The sequence below is a fragment of the Bactrocera latifrons genome, unplaced genomic scaffold, assembly GCF_001853355.1.
Source record: "Bactrocera latifrons isolate USDA-ARS-PBARC rearing strain unplaced genomic scaffold, ASM185335v1 scaffold_285, whole genome shotgun sequence".
Lineage (NCBI taxonomy): Eukaryota > Metazoa > Arthropoda > Insecta > Diptera > Tephritidae > Bactrocera > Bactrocera latifrons.
Window position 1 is genome coordinate 80,396 of NW_017536463.1, and position 25,766 is coordinate 106,161.

The 25,766-nt window shown below is 35.8% G+C and overlaps 1 protein-coding gene across 1 annotated transcript in view; it reads right to left on the reverse strand.

The window, feature by feature from the left end:
- Positions 1–24,459, reverse strand: part of LOC108970143 (proteoglycan 4) — a 44,223-nt gene extending 19,764 nt beyond the window's left edge. Inside the window, exon 1 of the mRNA XM_018935321.1 lies at positions 23,962–24,459. Within this exon, the coding sequence (XP_018790866.1) occupies positions 23,962–23,964 (3 nt within the window). The 5' untranslated portion in view covers positions 23,965–24,459. The remainder of the gene's footprint in view (positions 1–23,961) is intronic.
- Between the last annotated feature and the right edge of the window lie 1,307 nt (positions 24,460–25,766).

The following is a 25,766-nucleotide window of genomic DNA, read 5'->3' on the forward strand; positions in this document are numbered from 1 at the left end:
ATTGCTGCCTTAGAAAATAATCTATACCAAAATTCGTGAATAAATCATGTTAAATGTGAAAGTTTTCCATATAAGAACTCAATTCCGATCGTTCAGTTTGTATAGCAGCTATATGTTATAATGGTCCGATATCGGCAGTTCCCACAAATGAGCAGCTTCTTGAAGAGAAAATGACATTTGGAAAATTTCAAAACGATTTCTTAAAACTGAAGGACTAGTTCGTATATATACAGACAGACAGACAGACGGACATGGTTAAATCGACTCAGCTCAACATACTGATCATTTATTTATACATACTTTATAGGGTCTCCGACGCTTCCTTCTGGGTGTTACAAACTTCGTGACAAACTTAATATGCTCTGTTCAGGGTAAAATAACGAAGTTTTCGATACTTTAATCTTATTTATACAAAGTGAGCAAATAACACAGCAAGGCGTGCCTTTATAACGGTGTTTATTTATAAAACTTATTTATAAAAAATTATTTAGTTTTCAAGTTTAATATTAGGGAGTCGCTCTTTTTCTTGCTTTTAAGATTTTGAGACCATGTGAAATCTTGAATAAAAAATACTTTAGGTACAGCAAGGAAAATTTTTTTATGTGCATAAAATCTTTTTTTCTCTAATAACATGTAAACAATCACTGAACTCTGAGAGAGAGAGAGTAAGCAAGAGGAGACTAGGTGATAAAGCTTGTATATATGTGTGCTACAAAGGAAAATACCAAAATTAAATGCTATGATATTATAACTGCAGTTTTGAATTCTGAAACTCATGTTTTCTAAAAGTTCATTGAAAAAACGGAACGAAAAAAGTGTTTTTTTATTTTTCAGAAAAAAAGAGTTTTGGTTAAGTTAATCAAAACTTAACTGACAAATGGCTCCTAACCAGGCACGTCTTATAAAAAGAGAGGTTGTATGTTAAAGAATAGGCAGTCGAAAACAGCTCTAAAGAAATATCGAAAAGCAAATATTATTGCTTATATTTAATGACGCTTATATATGGATTTATGAGCGTGCATTGTTTTCTGTAATTATTTTCAAATTCACTTTGGCCACGCTTATGGAAGATTTAGCTAACCGCCAACAATTAACAATCAGCTTAGCCAGACCAAATATCAGACGGTTGCAACTTCGCGGCTAAACAATTGGCCAGCAAGGTTATTGCCGTCAGGACCTGTTATGCTGCCAACAAAAAGCAATATGTACATACATTTGGACGCACATATAAATATGTTTTGCTTTACGTATGCGCTATCGCCACTGTAGGTGTTTTCGTAGTCGGCGAAATTTGAATGATTGACGTGTTAGATAAAGCGGAATTTTAGTGCGATTTTCAACTTTTGTGTTTGTTGATTAGGCTTTCAATTTCTTGAGTTGTGATTGATGTTGGATGGAGCAATGTTGGCAACTTACGAGTCAACACATTTGCACATTTATTGGAGTGGGTTGTAAAACACTTGTTGACATAAATAAATGCACCCACTCCTATGAATGAAATAAAACAGAATACAAAAAATAATTAATAATGAATCAGTATTAACGAAGTATATGCGCAAAGTATAAAAATTTCCATGCGTTATCAATTGATATGAGGCTTGCAAGTGGTCCGCCAAAAACAAAAAAAAAAAAAAAAAATAATAATCTAGTGCAGTCGCAAGGGGTCTGCAATGTTATCATATACGTGCAAATGATGATAAGAAAACGAATTTTCAAAAGAAATTGATTTCCTAAGAAATGCCTTATCGAGGAAACGGAAAGGAAATTGTGTACAGTGAGTATAAATGAGCACCGCGGCAGATCATCAGAGTTGAAAAAAATTTTCTTGCGAACTGATGAAGCTATTTATCAAAGGTTGCAAACAAACGCGCTTTCAAAATTTAATTAACGTTGGATAATAATAATTTTTTATTTTGCAGCAATAACCTAAAATTTTGTAAAAAGAAACCAGTACAAATTTTCTGTTACTATCGGATAACGATTCGCAAAAATATCTAATAGTTTTGTGAATATATGATGTGTCAACAATTGATGATCAATTTTGATCTCAAATATTTCAAACACTTTTGTTATGTCCAAATCTTTTCTTAACAGCGATTTTTCTCGCTCATTCCTTCAGATGTAAGAAAGGGGGTTTTCTATAAAGACGAACTTTTTTAATTACATACACAGACATAACTGGATATTTAATGGAATATATATAGAAATTCGATCCAAAATGTATAAAATTAATTATAAAAAAAACAATTATCTTTACGAAGACGCTTTGAAAAACAAAATGTAGAATTACAGACATATATAGCAGAACTGTACACCACAGTTGCATACATATGTATAAATAAATTTCAAATAACCGAAATAGCCTAAGCAGTTAATATATTTTGCTCTCGAAAGTGTTGATTGGCTCTAAATACATATCGTTGCTTATTATTGTTGCAATAATTTTTCCACAGAAAATTTTTCCTTAACCAAGTTTTTCAATATTTTTCTAATTTCTAATAATATCTCTTAACAGCTGGATGTTTGTCTTCATAGTGTTAATTACTAATAAATTGCTTTTATAACATTATTGCTTTTTGAATATGACTTTTATACTAATTGGTGACCCAAACATGGCTACTTTTTTCAGTAGACTTTTTTGACATATCATGCTTAGGCCGAGTCAAACTGTCATGTTATTTTTGTTCAGTATTGTTTGGCATTCCATCATAGAATGAATTATGCCTGAACTATGTTTACAAATGTCAAAAATACAAGTGCTGTAAAGAAGGTGTTTAGCGGCCTTCGTTCAACTTATGGTTAACATAATCGGCTTATTGAACGTACTATTCGCAACACCATCACACATCTTGACACCCTATTCGACCGATTAGACCGTAGCTGAGTGGACCATATATACGAAGAACGTGGATAGCAACTCGAACTGATGTATGGAAAGGCTAGGCGCATTTTACGTCGAGATCTTAAATTGAAAGCCCACAAAATACAGCTTGTGCAAGAACTTCCCAAGTGACAGCCCTTTGCTGTATGAGTTCTTGAAAAGTTCCAAGAAACTCCGACGTATTCAAGCCACATTTTTTCAGTGATGAGACCCAGTTACAGCTCAATAGATACGTAAACGAGTAAAATTGCCGTATTTGGGACGAAGAGCACTATTTGATGCCTGAAGTTGAATCTCGTGATCTCGGCGACACAAGACGGCGCACTTATGGCGATATTGAGAGTAAACGTTTTAAATTTTACGTTTGGTCCAGTCGATTGGCAATCAATATCGTGTGATATCACACCGTTAGACTTTGTTTGCAAAAAAATGTGAAGTCCAAGGTTTATGCGGACATTACTGCTTCAGGCATTGGAACAAAACATCACGTTTTTCATTCGCCAGTTACTAGTCAAACTGCTCGAACGAGTCAACGAAAAATGGACTCAAGGGATTAACCATCTGAGAAATAGCCGCAGCCAACATTTGAAAGAGATAATCTTCAAAAAATAAATGAAAAATATTGTTCTTTCGAATGATAATAAACATTCCTCATTAGGTTTGAAGTTTCTGTGCTTTTTCTTCAAAAAAGTAGGGAACCTCGAAACGGAAGCAGTGTGGCATTAAGTTTGCTACGAATTTGTAATATGGAGAAGGAAATAAACTGCGCAGCAGACTGAGACGCATTAGTTTTCTCCTTCTGTCGGTCTGTCTGTTTGTATGGTTCCATGCATATTAGTCCCACAAGATAAAGATCCTTCCATACGCTCTTATACTATAAGAAATTTGTCTCCATGTGGAAGGTATTAAGCCGAATAAATGTTCCGAATTCCGCATGCATCAGAAAAATTGTGCTGATTTGAGAGTTGCTGTTCTGCACCTCAATGCAGATCTGCAGAGCATGTGAAATTCGCATTTTTCTGTGCAAAATCAATGCTGACAACATAAATAACATTTATTTTTTGAGCTAGTTCTGACACCACCCTTAAGCTGTTCAAAAAAAAAAAAAATAATAATAATAATAATAAAATAAAAACGAATACAATTCGTCAAAAATTATAAAAATAGTTATTTACGTGACCAAAAGTTTTATTTAATTTTAAAATAATTTTTGAATTGTATACCTTCAGTCATCATCTGCTTGTCAAACATTACTGCAGATGTATTCTAGCTGAGCTTCTTCTTCTGAGCTCTGCTGGCAGAAAATATGACATGATTTTCAGGCGTTACAGCCTCGGAGCAATTGAAGTTTACGTTTTTTCTTGTTTTATTAGTTATTGCCATTATTGTATTTTCACTGTGAAAAAATCACGTGACTATAAAAAAATTTCCCGAAATTCAAATCAGAACATCAAATGATTCAACACTTCAGTACCTCGTTTGCTCACTGGGGACGCCAACACGCCTACACGTACCGAAGCAGTTCCCCAAAACACCAACCAACTGGATTGTTGACGGTCGGTAAACAAGTCTTTAGACGAAACCGCTTCTCCTGCTGCTGCAGCAAGGAAAGTGAAATGTGCCGACAATGCAAACAATACAATAACAAATAAAAAATTGCCAAAGAAACCTATCAGCGGCATCTACAACATGTGGCAATTGCTGCAGAAAAACCGGCAGCTACATCGGGCGCAAAAACAACATCAACAAAATATCATTAATGAAATTAACCAGCACACCGCCCGCGCCACCACCGTGTTGGTGGAGTGCATGTACGCAACAACAACAACAACAACAACAACAGCAACAATATTAAAAGTGAACCAAAAACAAACATCTGCGCTTGCCACTATTTCGACGCTGTGCCAATGCCTTTGTGGCGCCCCAAGTGGATTACAGTTCACCCAGTGATGCTTCTGCCAACGAGTCACGGCATGCCACGCTAAAGTGCTGCGCTGGGAAAGTGGAAAACTCGTTCGTTGTAGGCAGTTAGCTGCTTGCTTCGCTGACTGACAGACGCGCCGACTGTCGATACGACCCGAACGGCCGGTCACTGGAACTGTCACGGCGCGCACACTGCCACAGCGTGTTTGTTGTTGTTGTTGTTGCAGCAAATTGGAGCTACCACTTTTATGGTTAGCGAGCTTTTTGATTTCCTTGCGAACGATTTTCCATTTTTCTGCAAAATGCCAACGCGCGAACTAGTTCAGCTGAGCGCAGTTGGTCGCATGCATTTTCTGCATTTATGAGCGCATCCACCAAATAGTTGGTAATATTGCTGTGATGCTTTTTGCAAAATCTATGCAAATGTGCGTGTGTGTGTGCATACTTAATCATAACTGCATTTATGTCTGCTGCCAGTGCCTTCTCACATGGCACCTTGTGGCGGGAGAAGGAATTTGCGGGCATTTTCTTAAGCCGCAGCAACACTACAGCAGCATGTAGCGGCCGCAGCCATGGCAGCGGAATTAATGTGCAATTTTGATTGTGGGAATAAAATTGTGAAAAAGCAGAAGCTGCACAACAWCAACATGGCAGCATAACAATTGATTGCGTTGCAATGCCAACCGCACAGCGATTTGTTGGCCACAGTGAAAAGGGCAGCGCCATTGCCAGGCAGCAGCAATTCCATCTAATATTGTTTGGATTATTTAAAAGCAATTGCATGAAGATGATACACTACAGCGACAAATATACACATATGCACGTACACACAACTACATGTGCCTGTAGAAGACATACTCAAGCAGTGATATTTATTGCGAAAACGCCTCCCAAGCTTTCGTTGGGGTGGTTGGCACTACGAATTGCCGTTGCGGTCGCGAAGCCAATCATATTATCATTCATAAATACACACACACACATACACACTTGCAAATATTTCCATAATAAATAGTTTTGTGGCCGCAGTCGTCGTCCATTTGTTAGTGAATTATGCGCATTTCAATATCTCTTCATCGCTTTTTCACTTTTTTCTTTCAAGTGCTACTAGTCTCACATTCTGCTCGCCAACAGCTCTACGCATTTCATTACATTCGTCATGTCTTAATTAGTACATTTCCTTTCGTTTGCAATCGTCATTGCAGATTTTTGAAAAGCGAAAGTGGCAACACAGAAATAATTTCCATTTCAACCACTCACTTTCGTCTCAAGTTTAATATTCTTTCACACACTCTTGACACTCGTAAATGTCAGGAAGATAAAGAACAAGGCAGTTGTGAAATAAAACCGTATCTGTTTGTTCTGCATTTCAACAGAGGCTATTATGAGGGCTTAAGTGATTTTGATCGGGCTTACTAGAGTAGTTTACTTTGTAACCCCAAAGGAAACGTAAGATTTTGTAACGTTTTCCGAAACGCGATGCCACATGAGTCAAACTACTCTCTGTGGCCTGGCAGGGCTTAATTTTTCTTGAATTCACTTTTTTGCATGTTTTTGGCGAATCCACTAAACAACCAATCTTATAAGAGATCTAGTATAAAGAAATTCACAATTTTTTCAATATATGGCTTTAGTTATCCATATCATTCGTGATACACTATAAGACATTAGAAAGTGAAAATTTGGGCTATAAAACTCATCAGATGGTTTTTTATTTGAAGTTTGCTTGAATCAGTATTTTTTATGGACGCGTCCAAAATATGCACCAGCAAAGCGAAAATATATCATATTTTCAAGTTTTCCTACGATGAAGGCGAAAATGCAAGCAATTCGGCTGAAATTATGGAAAGTGCTCATGATCCTGACTCTAGAAGGACATTAGTCAAAAATCGTTGAACTGTTTCGATTCGTCATTAAATAAAGCTTGATACAAAGAGAACCTCAATGTATCGGTTTCATACGAGTTAACCCACAAAAAACTCATGGACCGACTTTCCATCTGCAAATCGCTGCAGAATCTCAACCAAATCGATCCACTCTGGAAGCGTATGGTTACTACTGAAGATTTACGAAAGTACCATGTGAAAATTGCTATTGTCGAATCATGACGAGCCACCGCAAACGGTAAGCAAATCCAGGAATAATATTAAGGTGGTTTTGATACATTTGTCTTTTTTGAGATCTCTAGTGTTTAATTTACCATGAACTGCTGCCTTAACTCTTAATACGGATCTTTACTGTCATCAATTACGCCGTCTGAATAAAAACAATCACTCAGAAGCGGGCAGCTGTCAGCAATGGAGATGGATTTTTATGTATCTATCTTATAGTCTGGACCTGTTCTTGTCGTTAGCGAACGATTTCTTTATTGACATTGAAACTGTTTGCGGTGTTATTTCTTCTTTTTTGTCGTAGACTCTGCTTACGCGATTACTGTAGATTGGAGTCATGTGTAGAAGTTGACGCAAATGAGCAACATTCTCCGAGTGTCATTCACTTGGTAGTGGCCAGAAAAGATTCTTTTACATAGTAGCTAATGACTACCGGCTTTGACCAAGTATCCTCTGGGTAGCCAAAGAACATCCGTTTGAAGGCGAGCTATAGTGAGAAGGCACACCATTCCTCCCTAGGGTTGTGCGCAGGGTTTGGGACCGGCCACATAAAAAACGCACCTAGTGAAAAGGAAACAACAGCCTCAGACGAAAGAAACACCTTTTGATGACGACCATGGCAAACGAATAAAAGATTACGATTTAAGGGTTTACACCTGAAATGTCCGGTCCTCCCTTAATTGCGAGGTATGTCTGCCCAGCTGTTTAATGTCCTCGTAAAAATAAAGGCTGACATCACCGCCGTCAAATAAGTGAGATGGTGAAAAAAAACCCTCACGAGAAACCAAATGGAACTAGGGAACGCGCCGCTCCACGCTTTATTTAGGTATACCAATTACTGTCAAAGATAGTGGGTTATTAGTTATTCGACTTTCTATTGGCGCCAAAGCTCATGTCAGCTGAAAGTTAATAGATTACAAAGCTAAAATTTTAACACTATACTCTCGGATTAGGTTAATGGCGGTGGTAAAAAATCGTCACTCGAATTTCACAAACATTTTATCCCTTTCTTCGATTCGTAACGGTTAACAGAATTTGCAAAAAAAATATATAAATGACTTTTTCGAACTCATTTGTAACCTATTATATAAAATCACCTTTTTCATTGCTAATTTATATGTTATGAGTGTTATGTATTTCGTTTAACTTGTTTCCATGCGTAAATGCATATGATGAAAGAAAAGAGGTGATGCGGAAAAGTGAAGTAATTAGACGTCATAGATCTGCATATAAGTATGAGTACATATGTATGTATGTATGTAATCCGACCGGCATTGTCAAGCGACTGCCAAGTAGGAAAAATAATAACATGACACTCTTTATATATGTAGTTGGAACTTTCAAACACTCTGCTATTGTCGGCAAGTCGCTATAGGAATAACACTAGCAAATACTGGCGTCTCAATAGTATTGCATCGACGTGCATGGCGATTACATCGTAATTACTCATTTCATTAGCAGCGCTCCATTTTGAGCAGAATTTCTACAGTGTAGCTTAATGGCTTATGTGGACATATTGTATGTATGTATATATATACATAGAGATTTATATGCACAGGTATTCGTTTCTTCATATGTACATATGTATGTCTGTCCATAAACGCAAATAAGTTTGCAAAGGCGTTAACAGTTATTGAAAAATTTGCCAACATAGCATAGAAAATATGTGCGGTATTTTAGAAAAAACAGCAACAACAAAGAAATCGTGCAATATCACTAATGTGCGATTATCAAACCAGTATTTGTTGCATGCTGCAGTATGATACATTTAAAGTCATTTATGAGTTGCACACTTCGCATGACATATAAAAGCAAGCCGCACTTAGCTATTAGCGGTTTTGCCTAAGATGTAGGTACATATTTGAATGCGAACGTGCATTACCTGTAGATTTTCAGCGAGATTTTTGGTAGCGTAGACGCTTTGCGGAGCACTCGACGTGGGAGAAAGTCCTTTTTTTAATTCTAAAAATAAAATGTGCTGCTTCCATACAAGAAGTTGAATGCGATAGGTCAGTTTGTAAGACAGCTTTGTATGGTTTTTGCTATATCGATGGTTCCGACCAATGAGCAGCTTCTTACGGAGAAATTCTACGGAATTTAACTTATATCCCCAATAATGTCTTCCTTTCCAAAGAAGAGTGGGACAAGGATATAGGAATAAGTATCTAAACGGAAACTGTGCTACCTATTCAGAAAAAATATGTTAGACAGATCAGGCATCTCCCTACAAGAAAGAGAAAATAGAAGTATATGCCTGTGGCTACTTGTAAATTTAATCGACAAAAATGTTATGGATATACTACCTGATTCTTGGAGGAAAGAATCCCAAAGCACGCTTAAAAATATTTGAGATTTCAAACCTAAAGACTAGCTCTCATATCCGTATATACAGACAAATAACCAGACAGACAGATAGACGAACYCGCCTAAATCGACTCAGCTCCTCACTCTGATCATTTGTATGCAATACATACATATACATTTTATAGGGTCTCCAACCATTATTTTTAAGTCTTACAAACTACGTGATAAACTTACTCGGAAATAGGGTTTTAATCCAACCCAAGATTTTTCCCTTCACGGAACGTCAGAAAATCGTAGTAGTGTCAAATTACAACCCAAAAGTGGCCAATTATTATCGCTGAGAGCAAATGTACTCATTTAGAAAATCAATAATCTCAAAAATCACTTCATTATCAATACAGGGCTGAAATAGTGCGTGATTGTGCAGAAATAAATAAAGAACAGCAAATTTATGAATAAAACAAGAGCAGTTGCTACAAGACAATTGATTATGGTATGGTGTATTCGGGTTTTCAATGATGTTCTGTTTATGAAAGCAAGAGAGATTTAGTCAGTAATAAACTAGGGATTATTAGTGTGTGAATAGAGTGCACTTATGTCTCCGTAAATCTTTTGAAAACAGAATTGGGAACTTTTTTTTTTTAGATCAGCCAGCATTATAGTTGATTTTAGATATAACTTCTACATAGTTATACCATATATGCACTTCAATTAAGGTTTTTAACCTCTTAGACAGAGTCTTCTTATCGTCCAGCTATTTCGACAAGCAAACTATTACTACTTCCCATACAATATTTTACAGTTGTGCATAAATATTAACAAAAACGATGAGTACATTTGTATATCCATTTCTTACACTACTTTATGCTAAACGCCAAAGTGACTGTATAAGCGGAAAGTGAATGAACGGCGATTGGAAACCGCAAAAAAATCGCTCATACAAATATTTGTGAATATGTAGTATATCCGCATGTAACGTATTAATTATATGTATATACTATCTAGTTCAAAATTATTCATGCTTTCATTCAGAGTATGCAATGAACGCAAACCACGCTTTTCTCTTAAAAGTAGAAAGAATCCAATTAATTTTTATAAAAAGGTCGAAAGCGATAGACATTTTTTCAACTATTTTGAGCACACTTGGAAAGGAATGCGTTAACTTTTTGTGATTTTTGTTATTCTTAGAAGTCTTGTTATAGCGCAGAAACATTAAATCAATTAGTAGATGATTAAAAGAACTTTCACAGTTGACTAATAGCTAATGATAAGTAAAGTTCTAAGAAATATTCGACACCTTGAGGGTAGAGTGGGCTTTCAACACTTTTTGTAAGTATGTATATTTATATATGGTACATATTCATATGTTCTTGAGATAAGTATAATAAAGAAACGTATACTTCATGCCAACCAGAGAAAGAAATTGCAGTCAGAAGAGGAAGAAATTTGTATTTTAAGACTGTGGATTGATATCGAAAATAAACCAGTTATAAGTGTACGTGTTTCTGGAAATATTGCGAACACACGTAGTGTTCTGAAGAAAATGTCCACACATTTTTATGATCGATAGCTCGTATAACACTAGTTTTCTAATAAGCCAAGGTTGTAAATATGAACTGCAATAGAATATTAATTTTATAATTCGATGAAGCTTGGATTTTGATATAATTCATACAGTACTATATACATATGTATGTATCTATAGAGGCATGTACTTAATGTCATGTTCTAAGGTTGAGGGTTATGCCGTGCGCAGTTCTTGTCGAGCCTTTGATTACAACTGAAATGTAGAGCTTTGCAGAAACGATGTGTGACCGAGATATGAGCTTGATTCACAGCAACATTGTGTTTGTGTAAATATTATCCTACAAATGAATATCTGGAGGTATGTATATCTTGTGAAAAAGAGAATAAAATGTCACTGTTATAGATCATTGTATTTGCCTTTAACTTGTATGTATTAATGGCAATACTGAATATCTTCAGACTATAAATCGATTTTATAATAACTTTATCGAATAGAAAATATCTTACTTTATTGAAGAGGCAATATATAAAGTTATATAGATCTCATATCACTTAATTCACTAAAAATGCAAAAAGCTGTATTGAAGCAGAAGGAGACTATTTTCAATAAAGAAAATTGATTTCGCTGATAAAACCATTTGTTCTGTGTTTTTAAGTCCTGTTTACTTCGAAACACACCTTGTACAACTCGAATTATGATCCACAAAAAAACTTCGAGTTAGAGACACTTCGAGTTATCGAAGGAAATTTGTATTAAATTTGACTCCTTTTGCCAAATCAAGATTTGGAGAACTTCGAGTTGTGGAAGTTCAACTGTATTTACCTGGTCCAACCATCAAGGTGTTGCTCTCTGTCAATGATAAAAGCTTGCTGCTGGCGCTCACACAACTGCGATCCAACATCAGCGAGCACTATTAAAATTTTTACACTTTTTTGAAATTTTTTTCATGCAAAAATTTTCTGTTCACCTTTGTCTGTTTGCTTTTCAACTCGGCTTGTTTCGTGCGCCTATTTGTTTAGTGACAATGAGCCGTGCACTCGGCTCCAGCGAAAAATCTACCGGCAAAAAGCGTATAATACAAAAACAAACCTAAGTGTAAGTATGTGTGTGTGTATTATGAGTAAATGGTGTAGTGGAGCAGCAGTTTCAGCACGCCTAAAACCACCGTTCCACCACTGCCGCTGCTGCCTTCAACTCGGCTGCGGCGCCTGACAGCGTTGATCGCTGGTCGTGCGCGATTGACACTCTTCCCACACTTTATTGCACGAGCGTCTTATACTTTAGACTTTACAGTCGACGAAAAGTGCAAATGAGTGGCAGCAGATATTTTTGCATGGCCATAAGTAAATGTGTGTTTGTGTGTGGCTGAGTGTGTGGCAGGCAGGGGAGTTTGGTAGCGTGGCGTGAAATAATCCCAACATTGGTAACCTAATCACATTGCGGTCATTGTTTCTTGTTGTTGTTTTTCTTATTACTATTGTTGTTGTTAGTTGCAGCTAAAATGTTTGTTGCTTGCTGTATGGAATGAGTGTTACTGTTTTAATTGCTGTTCACATTGTTGTTGTAGTTGTTGTTGACAGTAATGTTTTATTAAACTAGCTGAAGCATGATTTTTGCCTTCACTGTTATCTTTATTGGTTTTTGTTGTTGCACAACTATAATAACGAAATAATTGCCGCGCCCCCTTCACCCACAACACAATTTCAATTGTTTACATAGCTTTTACATGCTTTTAATTGTATGCATATACAACTATACATATATCTATACACTGGTATGTAAACCAGTCTACTCGCTGTCGCTTAAGCTTTTTTGGTCCATCCAAGTGTATTGTTGGCCTGACAGTAATTACCGCGCGCCACTGGTTGCCACCACCTCGTTGTCCGGACAGACACCAAATTAAATAGTGTCTGTGACTGTGTAGAGTTAGCAGCATTGCAAAATAAGACGAAGACGAAAAGTCACAAAAGAGCCGAAGGAAAACATTGTCACACGCTGTTCTGCATTTGCACGCTCACAATGGCGGAGCACCGTTAGTGTTCGACTTTGAAAATTGTGCTGCTGAAAAAGTGAAAATTCGTCGGCGCATCCAAAAATTATGCGCTTTTCACACGAGTTGTTGTTGTTGCTGCCATCCTACCTTATTCAATGCTTCTTAATGTGGTTTGTTTCATGGCCCAATGTCAAGCATATGCAGCAGTCACAGCGGCGTTTTGTTTATGGTCGGCCACTTTGTTGTTGCTCAAGCGGTTGCGTGCATCTCTGCGATGTTCCGTTCGGCCACGATTCGCTGCCCAGCAGCTGGAGGCATTAATGCGTTGAATTTTTCACGCCCAGTCACTCATTTGTAACTTTTATTACAGTTATTTGCAAATTGTTGTTGGTTAACTCGTTTTTGCACACTTGTATTCGGGCTTCTATCGCTCTTCCACTAAAGATGTGTGTGTCGGGAAGCGCTTTGATACTGATGATGATTGTTTGACTACCTGTCATCAAACAAACAGTCAAAGTTGACAGTCATAACTTCGAAATTATAGGTAATTTCGTCTATCTTGGAACCAGCATTAAGACCGACGACAATGTCGACTGAGTAGGCAATTGAGAAGTAAAGTCCTCTCTTTACGAAAAAAGACCAAACTCTATAAGTCACTCATTATTCCCCTTTTGCTATATGGTACAGAGGCATGGACGATGACAACAACTAATGAGTCGACGTTACGAGTTTTCGAGTGAAAGGTTCTGCGGAAGGTTTATGGTCCCTTTGCGCATTGGCAATGGCGAATATCACATTCTATGGAACAATGAGTTGTACGAGTTATACGAGTTATACGACGCCATTGACATAGTTCAGCGAATAAAGAAGAGATGGAGAAGGACCTGGTGACACTTGGAATATCCAATTGGCGCCAAATCGCGAAAAGGAAGAACGACTGGCGAGCTTTTGGCGAAAAGTACTGATAAGTCAGTCTTTGGTCGGACTAAAATCTGGATCCGATCCGGTTACGTAGATTTAACTATTGTGGCAATATTGCGATCATTTTTATGGTAAGGACTTCCATTTTAGGATAATGAAAATAATTGACTTAACGAGTATCCAGATAGCTTTTATACAAAGCTTTGTGGAAAGTTCTGTATTATATGTTCTATTTACGTTGTGTATTGGCTCTGCAAACTTTACTCAATTTAAGCTAAACCTATCACTGATAAATGAGGAAAAATGATTGTCTCCAGCAATCTCGTGAAATTTTTGAATACATGTTGTCTTTAAACTTGCACGAAAGTAGCTGATTTTTTGCAAATGGAACGACAAATTGAGATCGAAAAACGAAGTGATAGGGGCTATGAAAAGAGTTTCGTAGAAGATATTACAAGCAATCTGTCTAAACTGGTACGAATTATATTAGTTTTAATTTAGAATGATCAGCCTTGAAAACAATGAAAAAGATGAGTAAAAATAGGCAAAAAACAGAGAACTTGATAGCTGAATATTTGACGACTTTCTGCAATCATGCTCATCTCTAAGCCACAGCCAAGTCGCATGATTTGTTCCTTTGTTGCTAAATTTTATTTTCCTTCATTGCGTTTTTTTGTTGTTTTGTTGTTGTGGTTGTTTTCAGACCACCGACTGGCGAGCGCGTAAACTTGTCACTGGGAACATTTTGTTATTGCTGTTTCTTCACACACTTCTGTTATTGTTGTATTTTATGAATGTTTGTATGCAAATGTAATTACGCGTACGCTTCGATGTTGAACTTGAGTGTCAAGTGGAAGAAAATAAAGTAAGAAGTGAATCGCGTTGTTCGTTCGCACAGCGCAAATAAAAGTAAAAGTTTTACTGTGTTAGGTCATTTTTTTTTTTTGTTATTTGAGGCTAATGGTCAAGTGGACACCGTCAAGCATTGTAGACGTAATAACATGACAATGGGTAGGGAGTAGTATATTACATATATTATTTACCCCCAAAACGTAATGTGGTCACAAATTCAGCCTAATATAACCCGCCTCTTCAAAGTCAACGATCGTAATTAAGATCAGTCGGCGATAAATTCAAAATGAACTTATTAAAATTGAAATTATAATTACTACTATTTCATTTCATTGTAGTTTCCCTACCTTTTCGCTTTAATTGGTTTAGTGCGTATCACAGAGTTGAGTGAAATGCAAATCTGACACTCGCAGATAACAAAATAAGAGCAGAAGCCAACGATAAATTACATAAGTAAACTGAACATCTGATGTAACGAAGGCTAAGTTCAGGTAAAAGCGAACATTTCATATTCTTGCAATTTGCAGGGATTAAAGCCCGGAAAATACCTTCATAAGGCTTATTGGTTTGGGGTCTAGGGCAATTTTTCGCCCTATTTTATTCATTCTAAGCACACATACTTATACCCCACATACTATTACCGTTGAAAAACACGCTCACTCAATTTCATTAAGATAATTCACATATTGGCCGATATACATACATATGTGGTATAAAGTCAATCGGAGGTTCAAAAATCTTTCATATTAGGTATATGGAGGCTAGTGGAAGTGTTGACTCCATTCAAGCACACACACACATACCACTATCAGAAAAGAGTTCTCTTTGAACTTCAATGAAGAATCTGACACATTGATCAATATTTTCCGTGAAAAGTCAACTGCAGGTACTGGAGTCAAAATATTCGGTACTCAGGTACTTGAACCATTTTGGGTTCATTTATAAATTAATTTTTGGTCATAAGGTGGCATACTTCAAAGGCATTATTCGGGCAAAGTTTTATGAGATGGAATTTTAAATTTGATATGGGAAGTAAGGAGGGCTGTAGTCTGACACAATATAACATGAAAATATTAATGGAATGTCACCAAACTAATTTAATATAAAAGTAATTGTAATAAAATGTCTCTACTTTACTGGATTAAGTTCTGAATCTTAGCATCTGCTTTATATGACTGAAATACCACAGCAAATCCACATACATATGTAGTTATTTATTTAACACCATTATCTTTCATTCCCACTTTTATTGCTTTTTCAGAGGAATTCCAAAAACGACACTGCGACCATATCAAAGTATGACGCGGTAGTACTATGTAAATACAATAGCTCAGCTTGTTTTTGGTTTTTTTTTTATTTTTCTTACCGCATATTTGCTAACATGTCCATTGTTATTCTCTTTCCGCTTTTTCTGCTACAAATTAGCCTTTCTTTTTGGGCGTTGCTTACGAGCTCGCGAAATATTTACTTTCGTTTGAATACCATTAAATTCGTAACAACCAACGGTAATACCATTTCATAACCTCATATACAAAATACATACATATATGTATATGTAAATGTAACAATTGTTTGTGGTCAATTGCTCCATTCCAATAGACTGTCACACTATATACATTTAAGAAATATTTCAAAAGTAATGTAGATTCATTTTTCTTTTGCCAGCGGGAAATATTTATTCAATTCTCATCATTGTGAAAGGAGGATTTTTGTAAGTTCTAAAGCGTTCCCTTTTTTATTGAAAAATATAGCGATTCTATTTCCCATTAATAGTTATTTAACCGCATACATATGTGTGGATTGATATAAATCTAGACATCCGAGGTGTAGTGCCCTATACGAACCCCACCTTCCTGTTTCCAATCTGGAACTGTCTTTCTGTAAAAATTGTACAAATCCAAAATTAATAGAGGGACTAATTATGTCTAATCTATAAATGTACGTTGGAAGTTTTCTTGCTTATCGCGGTGAGCTTTTTAATTGTAGCGGTATTAGAGAAAAAATAAAACATTTACCAAAAATTGTATTTTAATAAATTTATTGTTTCTTTGGATGTATGACATGTAGCACCGTCTTATCAGAAAAAAGTCGTCCATATCAACAGCCTCCATTTCAGGCACAAACAAGACATAAATCATGCTTTTACAGCGCTCGCCATTGGCTGTAATAATATTATGGCCAGCTTCACTTTTAAAAAAACCTAGCGCAATGATTATCTCTACCCATATAGCACACTTTTTGAGGATATACTGACGTCTGAACAATGGCTTTTGGATTGTCATCTCTCCAGACGTAACAATTTTGTTTATTAACATAACTATTCAACTAAAAGTGAGCTACATCATCGAACAAAATTTTCTTGTAAAATCGGGATCGATACCTCGTTTTGGCCCATTCATCGAACGTAAGGCACGCCTAATGGTCCATCAGGTTCAATTTGCTCGAGTAGTATTTTGTAAACCCAAATCTTTCCGCAAAATCTTCAATAAAGTAGAGCAGTTGCACGCGCTGGCATATCGACTCATTGAAATCTTCATTGATACTCTGCTACACCGCATCAACATCAATTCTCGATCTCTCTAAAACTCAGTATATGAGGGAGAGAGTGAGAAAAGATTTTATTGAAGAACTCTTTAGATGCATCAACTATGTATGTCAACCAGAAACTTGAGAGCAATTCGCCGTTTCATAATAAATTTTGGGAAGAGGAAAACATTTGAGTTTATATATAATATATTAACAAATTTGATAGCACAAGTGAGAGTTTTTACAGAAACGTGGACGTCTGCTTTCCTTACGTCGAAAGAGTCGAATCTTACTTAGAAAGTTAAATATACTTCGATCATCAGGAAAGGATTGATTACGACTAGTTACGAGATGAATACATAGATATGAACGGCTCTGATGACTCTTTACCTGGCAAGTATTATAATTTTGATTCCAATATATCTTCCGAAATTCTATAAAGTTAAGATTTAAAGTTAAAGTTTATATCCATTAACCCCCGCTGATAAGCTTGCCTCTATCCATTAGCTCACATTAACTAATTACTGTTATTAGTTGTTTTATTGTAAACTAAACTCATAATTTGGTATGGAATGTCCAATTTCCAAAACTGGTATCCTATGAAATACCTATCTATAATAATAGGGATAATTGGGTATCACCTCTGCTCCTTAACAGCATTAACACCGAGCAATTAAGCAGCTGAGTTGAAGAGTTACGAATATCATAGCAAAGTGTGTGAGTATGAATGTGTTGAGTGTAATTATGGTGGGCTACGATTAACCAGTATTACCATTTATAAGCTCACCAACAGAGACAACATTCATATTTGCCACTTTTGTCTAATGCCTTCGGGTGCCTATGGCTGTGGCAGACAATTGCTTCAAGTGCGGGTTCGTATGCGGACATATACATACAATGAATTTTCTTATATCTCCATTTTTTACGACGACAAATTGTTGGAGAATATTCACAGTAAGTTTACATAAACATATAAAGGGTAGTTGGTTATTGAACAAACATCTCGAAATAGTCTGGTTTTAGTTGACACATAATATTTGGAATTTCCGATTTGTTATCATAAATTTATAGAAATTCAAACCAAAGAAGCATTATTCTTAACTTGAGAGGTATTTGATAGATAATAACTATTTAAAGAATAAGCTGAACCACTTATATTATGTTAAACATTTTGTAGGATACATTTATTCAAAACCACGTACGAAACAAATTCAGAATTATAAAACAGTTGAGGTCGTCTTATTTTCACATTAAATGGGCGCAATACTCAGCGTCTGCTTATAAATATTTTACACAACTATTAGAAGCGAGCTGAATCTATCAACAAGTCTACGTAAACGAAAGAGTCCCGGATTTTTACCTGACCACATTCCTCAAAACTATTTACGGAATTATTATAACCACGCTACACTCAGCTAGTCGACTCACCAAGCGTTGAAGAGTAGCGATTCAAACTAGTTATACTAGGTGTTCAAAGAAATGGGCAGAACTAGCGGTGGAACCTTGACCTGACAAGTGGGCAGAGCGCAGAGCGCAGATTTATCGAGTAAAGTAATGTCGAATCGAATACAGCAAAGACATGCTAATCTGACCTTCAAAGAGCAGTTGTTCCGTACAGAATTGCACTTAGGCGGTAGAGAAACCAGACCAGTCGGTATGCATTTGCCGATTTTTATATAATTTTCGTGATAAGACTTAGAGTATGGATCTTACGAAAAAACGAAGCAACGGTAGATAAATAGGACAAATTCACTAGTTGGAAGAACCACCTGATTCAAGTGTTCTAGACTTCGTTTTTTGAAGTCACGAGTGCTTAAGAAGAAGACAGTATGCTGACTCATTTTCTAGGAACTCTTAGAAAGCGGTTTAAAATGAAGAAATATAGTTTTTAAAATAACGCGGTGACATTTGGATCACCCTTTGTTTATTAGTTACAACTAAGTGCGTTTAAGCACGCTTGATATTAGACTTGCCAGGCATTACAACCAAGTCAGTTACTCATTGTCGCCTATATATACTTGGCGACTTTTTCATAATTCAAGACAATTAAAACGACTGCTGAACCTAATGCGCATAGGCACCCAGGAAGACACTCACATAAGTCCACATGTGCGTATATATGTATATAAATGTRTATGTATGTAAATATAAAATTACAAATTTATACGAATGTAACACTTGCGGCACATACATATGTGTGACGTTGCATAATTGTGCACATTAAACAGTCAACGACACGGGATGAGCCGCAGAAAGCGCGCCGCAAAGCGACCACGGTGTCGACAAACAGATGGACTGGGGCGCTGACGCAGCTGGCAGCCGGCCAAACTTGGTTTACTGGAATTTTTCTATACATGAGTATTTAATTGAGCGCACACACTATCACTATCACTTTTGTGGAAATTTGGCGACACATCGCAACGAGTTTTGGCGAGTGGCAGCAAGAGTGAAGAAAAAAGTTAAATAAAAATTAAATTTAAAAAATTGAAAAAAGTAAATAACTGAAAACTTGAGGGAAATTAAAGTTATAAATTGAAAGAGTGCAAAAAAGAAATACAAAAATTGCATAATTTAGAAGCATTACACGGTGGGCATGCGCATAATTGTCGCCATCAAACCGGCACCAGCACAGTAATTACAGCTAATAGGTACTCTCTTTGGTTTATTATATAAAAAGTGAAATTTCTGCTGTTTCAGGTGGTTATCAGGAATTTCAAAAGAAAGTGACAAGAACAATAAAACACTTCGTTGAAATTCGGTCGCTTTTGTTGGCAAATCGTTGCTGCGGATTTATTTGCCATACCAGCTTGACCTTGTTTTATATACGCAAATATGTAAATACATATATTTTTGTTTTTGTTCAACACTTCAAGGCATCTGTGGTCACCCACATGTGGACAAGTGAACGCTTGAGAGATCTCGCGCGTGAAATTTCGCTTTGGACATAGTAATAAGATGTACGCAACGTCAAGTAATGTCAAGCAGACAGACGAATATAATATATACAGACGTACTACAAATACGAACATACATATGTATAGTGAAATAAGTGGGAATAATAAAAATTTTACCGACACACACTTGTATATCTGCTTTCTTTTAATCATCTCAGCTAGCGGCTGGCACCCACAATCGACTTTCTGCTTGCCATACCAAATTCAATCCAATTGTAAACATAATCATTGTTGTAATCGTAATGCTTTAACGCTTTGTTTGTTTTTTTTTTTTGGTCAGCTATCGGTTAGTTAAGCATTTGCAACGCCTCGAGGCAGTGAACCACAGAGTTCATGGTATTCAAATGCATGGTTTGATGCAATATGCAAACATATATACATACACATGTATATACATATGTCTTCACATTATGGGCGTTCATATGTAAACTTTTTTATGGCACCTCTAAACTGTTGCATTTACGCATCGTTCATTATGAATTAAACTGCTTTGTCTTGGCTTTGACCGAATTTTAGTATGTTTTATCAGTGGACTGCAAAGAAATTGGATTTACTACTTTGACACGCATTATACGGCAGCACGGTATATTAAGTAATCCTATTATGCTAGTAATTGCACAATATACTAACATATTTGTGAAATATGTTTTGAAGGGCGATACAAATTAATGAACAGAATTTTTAACAGCTGACTGCTTCATACATATACTATATGTGCTTATCTATGTCAAGCTGGTCATAAATCTCACTGCTACTTGAGATTTACATGCATTGAGTTTAATACCTCGAGCCTTTAGACTAATAAAAACAAAAAATGGGAAAAAATTACATAGTGCTGATAAAAAAATATTACAGCGCTTACAAACTTATCCAAAAACGATAGCTCCAGCAAGTTAAGACTTTCGAAATCACAATACATGAAAAGAATTACTCCGGAAACTAACCCGTCATCCCGGCATCTTGTGCCAACATATTTTTCTATATGAACTGAAAATAACGGGAACAGAGTTGTCGTAATATCTATATACTATTGTCGGCAAAAAATAGTAAGACTTTTTGATTGAAATTTCGTCCACCTATTCGTCGAAATATGTTTTTCTAGGTTGGTATGACTGTTAGTGACATTTAAGCCAAGTGTCACCTCAAAATAATCATTAGTGTGTTATACGCTTGCCTTTCTGAAGTACATAGCATAAAGTGAATTTGGCGAGTTTTTCACCAAAGAAGCTCCCTTAAATTTTGTGTGCGGAAACAAATTACTGGTAGTAAAACATTTAGAATGTTGGAAAAGGCCTTCAGTGATAATTGTTTGTCGCGAGCAAGTGGTTTAGATTGGTACAAATCATTCAAAAAGGATCAAAAATGTGTTGACGAAAAATCACATCCAGGACGGCCATCAACATGAACTGATCACCAACACGACAATTAAATAAAGAAATTGTTGCTTAAGAATCTACGATAAAGAGACAGAGATCTTACTGGCATGGTTGTAAGATAGGAAAGACCAGTGGAGACCATTTTGAAAGAACAATTGGAGCAAAAAGAAAAGTGATAGCACGATTAGTTCCAAACACGTTAACGTCTGTGAAACAATGCTTTCCCACTACCAGGGTGTCGTGAAACGTATTATTACTGGCGATAAGTCTTGGATCGATGATCACGACCCAGAAACAGACGATCAATCAGCCGAAAATCGTGAAAAGATGAGCCGAAGTAGATAAAACCACGCCAAAACAGGTCAAAAATAAACGTTATGTTAACAGTTTTCTTCGATAAACGAGGTGTTGTGCACTCCAAATTCCTTTCAACCAGCCGAACTGTCGACAGGGAATACTAACTGAGTGTTACGAGTCGTTTGCGCGAAGCTATTCGTAAAAGAAGGCCAGAATTATGGGCCGAAACTCTTGTTTTTCGCACCACTATAGTGCACCATCCTATAGTGCATTGGTTTTTTGTGAGTTTTTCGCCGAATTTATAACCAATTTAGTACAGCAAACACCGTACTCGCCTGATTTAGCTCCGTACGACTTTTGGATATTCAACAAACACAAACGACCGTTCCGAGGTAACCGTTTTGAGTCAATTGAAGACATTAAACGTGAATCACTATGCGCATTGAAAACTGGCACAAGTGCATCGCGGTCAAGAAGAATCTTTTAGATAAGGATAAAAACTTTTAGTTGTTCCATATGAATTTTGAAAATCCAAAAACGATCCTCATATAAAGAAAAACTTTTCATTAATTCAAGTACGGTCTAGTAGAACCCACAACCCACCCACACGAACTGATCGTGTTATTGAGTCAGTCCGAACTAAATCGATCAACAAACAATACTATCACAAATAGATTCGTTCATCAACATTCTTAAATTAAAGATATATGTATATCATAATCGTATAATAGCGAAATTGGAATTCTTACGTTTTCCCGGATTACAAATTTCAACAACATTTTCAAAAATTGTTGGGGGTAATACTGAATATTGCGAGTAAAACCAATTGGGTTTTCTGATTTCGTATATTATCTATCTCTGACTACTATCGCAGGCAACTGTACAAGAAAACGGGAATCACATAACAAACTTATGACGGCATAATAATAAGAAGTTCATAGCAATAGCAAATGATAATGGGGATAAATTAAAAAGCCATCTAACTTAAACACTGTTGAGAATTTGTAGTTCGTAGTATAGTAGAGAGCTCCGCTTTGGTACTTGTTTATGTAAACACATATGTATATTATATATTATATATGTACAACAAAATTATATCTATAAATGGTTCGCGGTTGGTTATGTCAGAAAGACATTCGGTTATGTTGGCACTGAATACGGAGGAATGACAGCTACTGAAAGAACTAAAGAAGAAAAAGTTCTGAGTCCATAAACGCTCTAATGAGGAAGAGCTTTCAATATTGAAGAAAACTTTTTCTGATTTTTACTGATGCCTGCCAGAGATATGATTTATTTTGACTTTTCCGTCATTTATGGACGTTTATTATATGGCTTTCTCAGTAGCTGGCACCCCTCGGTATTTATTGTCAACATAACCGGGTGCCTTTCTGACATACAAGTAAACCAGAGATACGAGACGTTTCGTCTAATTTTCTGACCTAATTGTCGATCACAAGTCATCTCACTACAAATTTGATTTAGATAACATTATGATTTAATGGAACCTTTTTGTTTTATATACGTACAATATTTATGTGGTGAATTGGAAAAATAATTCTACATTCGAAAAAAATTAAAATACACTTATAAATTATATAATTGTATATTAGGATATCACGTCTGCTATAGTGACATTTGTGTTTCCTGAAGCAAGAAAGTTGGAGAATCGAGTAGTCTCCGTCACCATAATTATTCCCATCAGGTTATTCATTGTATTCAAAATATACATTTATATCGGAAAATGCACAAAATAATAATTGAAGTTAAAACTTTCTGTAGATTTGTTCCATAATCACAGCTGTGTTTCATAATTTGCGATTGTGTCGCAAAGGGTGCAAAGAGCATTGAACCAAGCAGAAACCATGTATGTGTTTGAAACATACTTGTAGAAAGTTTGAAAGAAATTTATTACGAATCTTTACTGATCTTCATGCGTTCGAGTAATTTATTGTTATTATTCTAAAAATTTAATTTTTAGTATTTAAAATCAGTTAAAAAAATATGTATCTCAAATGAAAAAATTCATTGAAGATCTAAAAAAAAAATTGGTTTATTCATATTCTCAATTTTTTTACAAATAGCTACTTCTGTTTTGTTTTGCAAAAATAAACAACAAAAAAAGGAGTTTTACCACAAATGCTAAAACTAACTTATTTTTTTATATATTTTTATAATTNTACTAAAAAAAACTATTAATAATTATTTCATTAATAATTCAAAAATATAATTTTTTTTATTTCACAAAAAATTATTACTAAAATCAAGCTGTTACTTGAAGACAAAATCAATCGCACTCACCATTTTCCCAATTTTTTATTAAATGATCCAATGATAATAAAGTAATCCTTTCAATTTTAAGCGAGCGAAGAAAAATTAGTTTTCCACCAGTTCTACACTTTTTCACTTTTTACACCAATGCACTTGTTTTTGTGTCGATTTTTTTTTTTTTTTTTTTTATCAGTTGCTGCTTGTTTTGGAAGATCCTGCGAGCAGGCGGCTCAACAATCACTGCGCGCACTCAATTTGTATATGTAATTTAACCTTAAAGTAATCCGTTTATCCAGTGTAACTTTTTTCTCATTCTTTTGAGGCAAAGAAAATTTCTTTAGGAAACTTCACTTTTATATTTCGTTAATTTCCTTCGTTTTGTTTTCTGAAATCACAAACCACAATTCACACGAAAACCACTGTGTTGTTGCTACTTTTTGCACCGCAATATGAACTTTCAAAAATATGTTGTCGCGCATACATTTCACCACACGAACACGTTAAACGAAAAACTGAACCGTCACTGCGCGCATGCGCACTCGTACTAAGTAGACGCGTTCGCTTTGCGGCAGGTAGGAGCAATCGCACAAGCTGCTGTGGTGGCAACATGGCGCTGGAGAGATGATGCTACCACAGCAAAAACAATAGCAAACAGCTGTAATTGCGTACTGTTCACAGTGTTATTTACCTGGTATTTCGCTTATGTTGGTGTGTATTTGCTTGTTGCTCTCCAATGAAAAATGAGAAAAGCAAGGCAATGATAACAGGTAAATGTATTCGTCGTCTCGCATAATAATAAATCAATAGTCACGCGATGCATTGACAAAGTGGAAATGATGATGAGAGCAGGAGCTGTGCCAACATGCAATATAAGTGTGTATGTACATATGTGTTTATGGATAATTAAATTTTTTTAGAATGTTCCATTATCCTTACAGGATGAATATTTGTGCACCTTCTTCGGTATTTTTAGAATTTCGTAGCAATTATTTCTCAGCATAAAAAATCTAGTTGAGAATAATAAATTTTCAACAAAAATTTCGAAAATAAAACAATTTCGGTACATATTATTTATGTATTGAGTATCTTGGAAAATGATTTGAAATGCGATTTTCCAATAAGACAATACTAGACGACTTTATATTAATATAAAATAAGAGAATACATATATACATATGTAATACGTGCTATACACCATAGGCACAAATTATTCTTTACAAGAACTGTATTTTGTTAGGTCAGCTTGTGTGACAGCTATATGCTATAATGACTCGATCTGAACAATTTCTTCCACCGTTGTCACTCATGCTAAATTTCGTGAATATATGTCCTTGAAAGAAAAAGGTGGCCATACAAGCACTTGATTAAGATCGTTTAGTTAATGTGGCAGGTATATGCTTGGCCGATATCGACGATTTCGACGACGATTTCGAAGCAGCTGTTTGGGGGGAAAGAACAGGTACAAAATTTCAGAACGACATCTAAAAAACTGACAGACAGACGAACGGGCTTACGCAAAATCGACTCAGCTTGCCACGTTGATCATTCATATATATGCATAAATGGATCTAGAGCTTTTCCATCGCTAAGGCGACAAGAAATGTGTTAATTCAAATAATTTCCTCAAAACTCAATTCAGAATTTCGACTTTTTTTCTGGGAAATACAGAATCCACAATAGAATTAAACAATAATACATAAGATGTAAATATACGATCCACCCGAATTTATTCACCTGAAGCTGGTTAGCTAACTTTTAAAGAGAAGTAATAAATTTTCACATTCGACCAATAATTTTTGTAGCATATTGCCTTGAGGTTCTCTAATTCAGAGAAT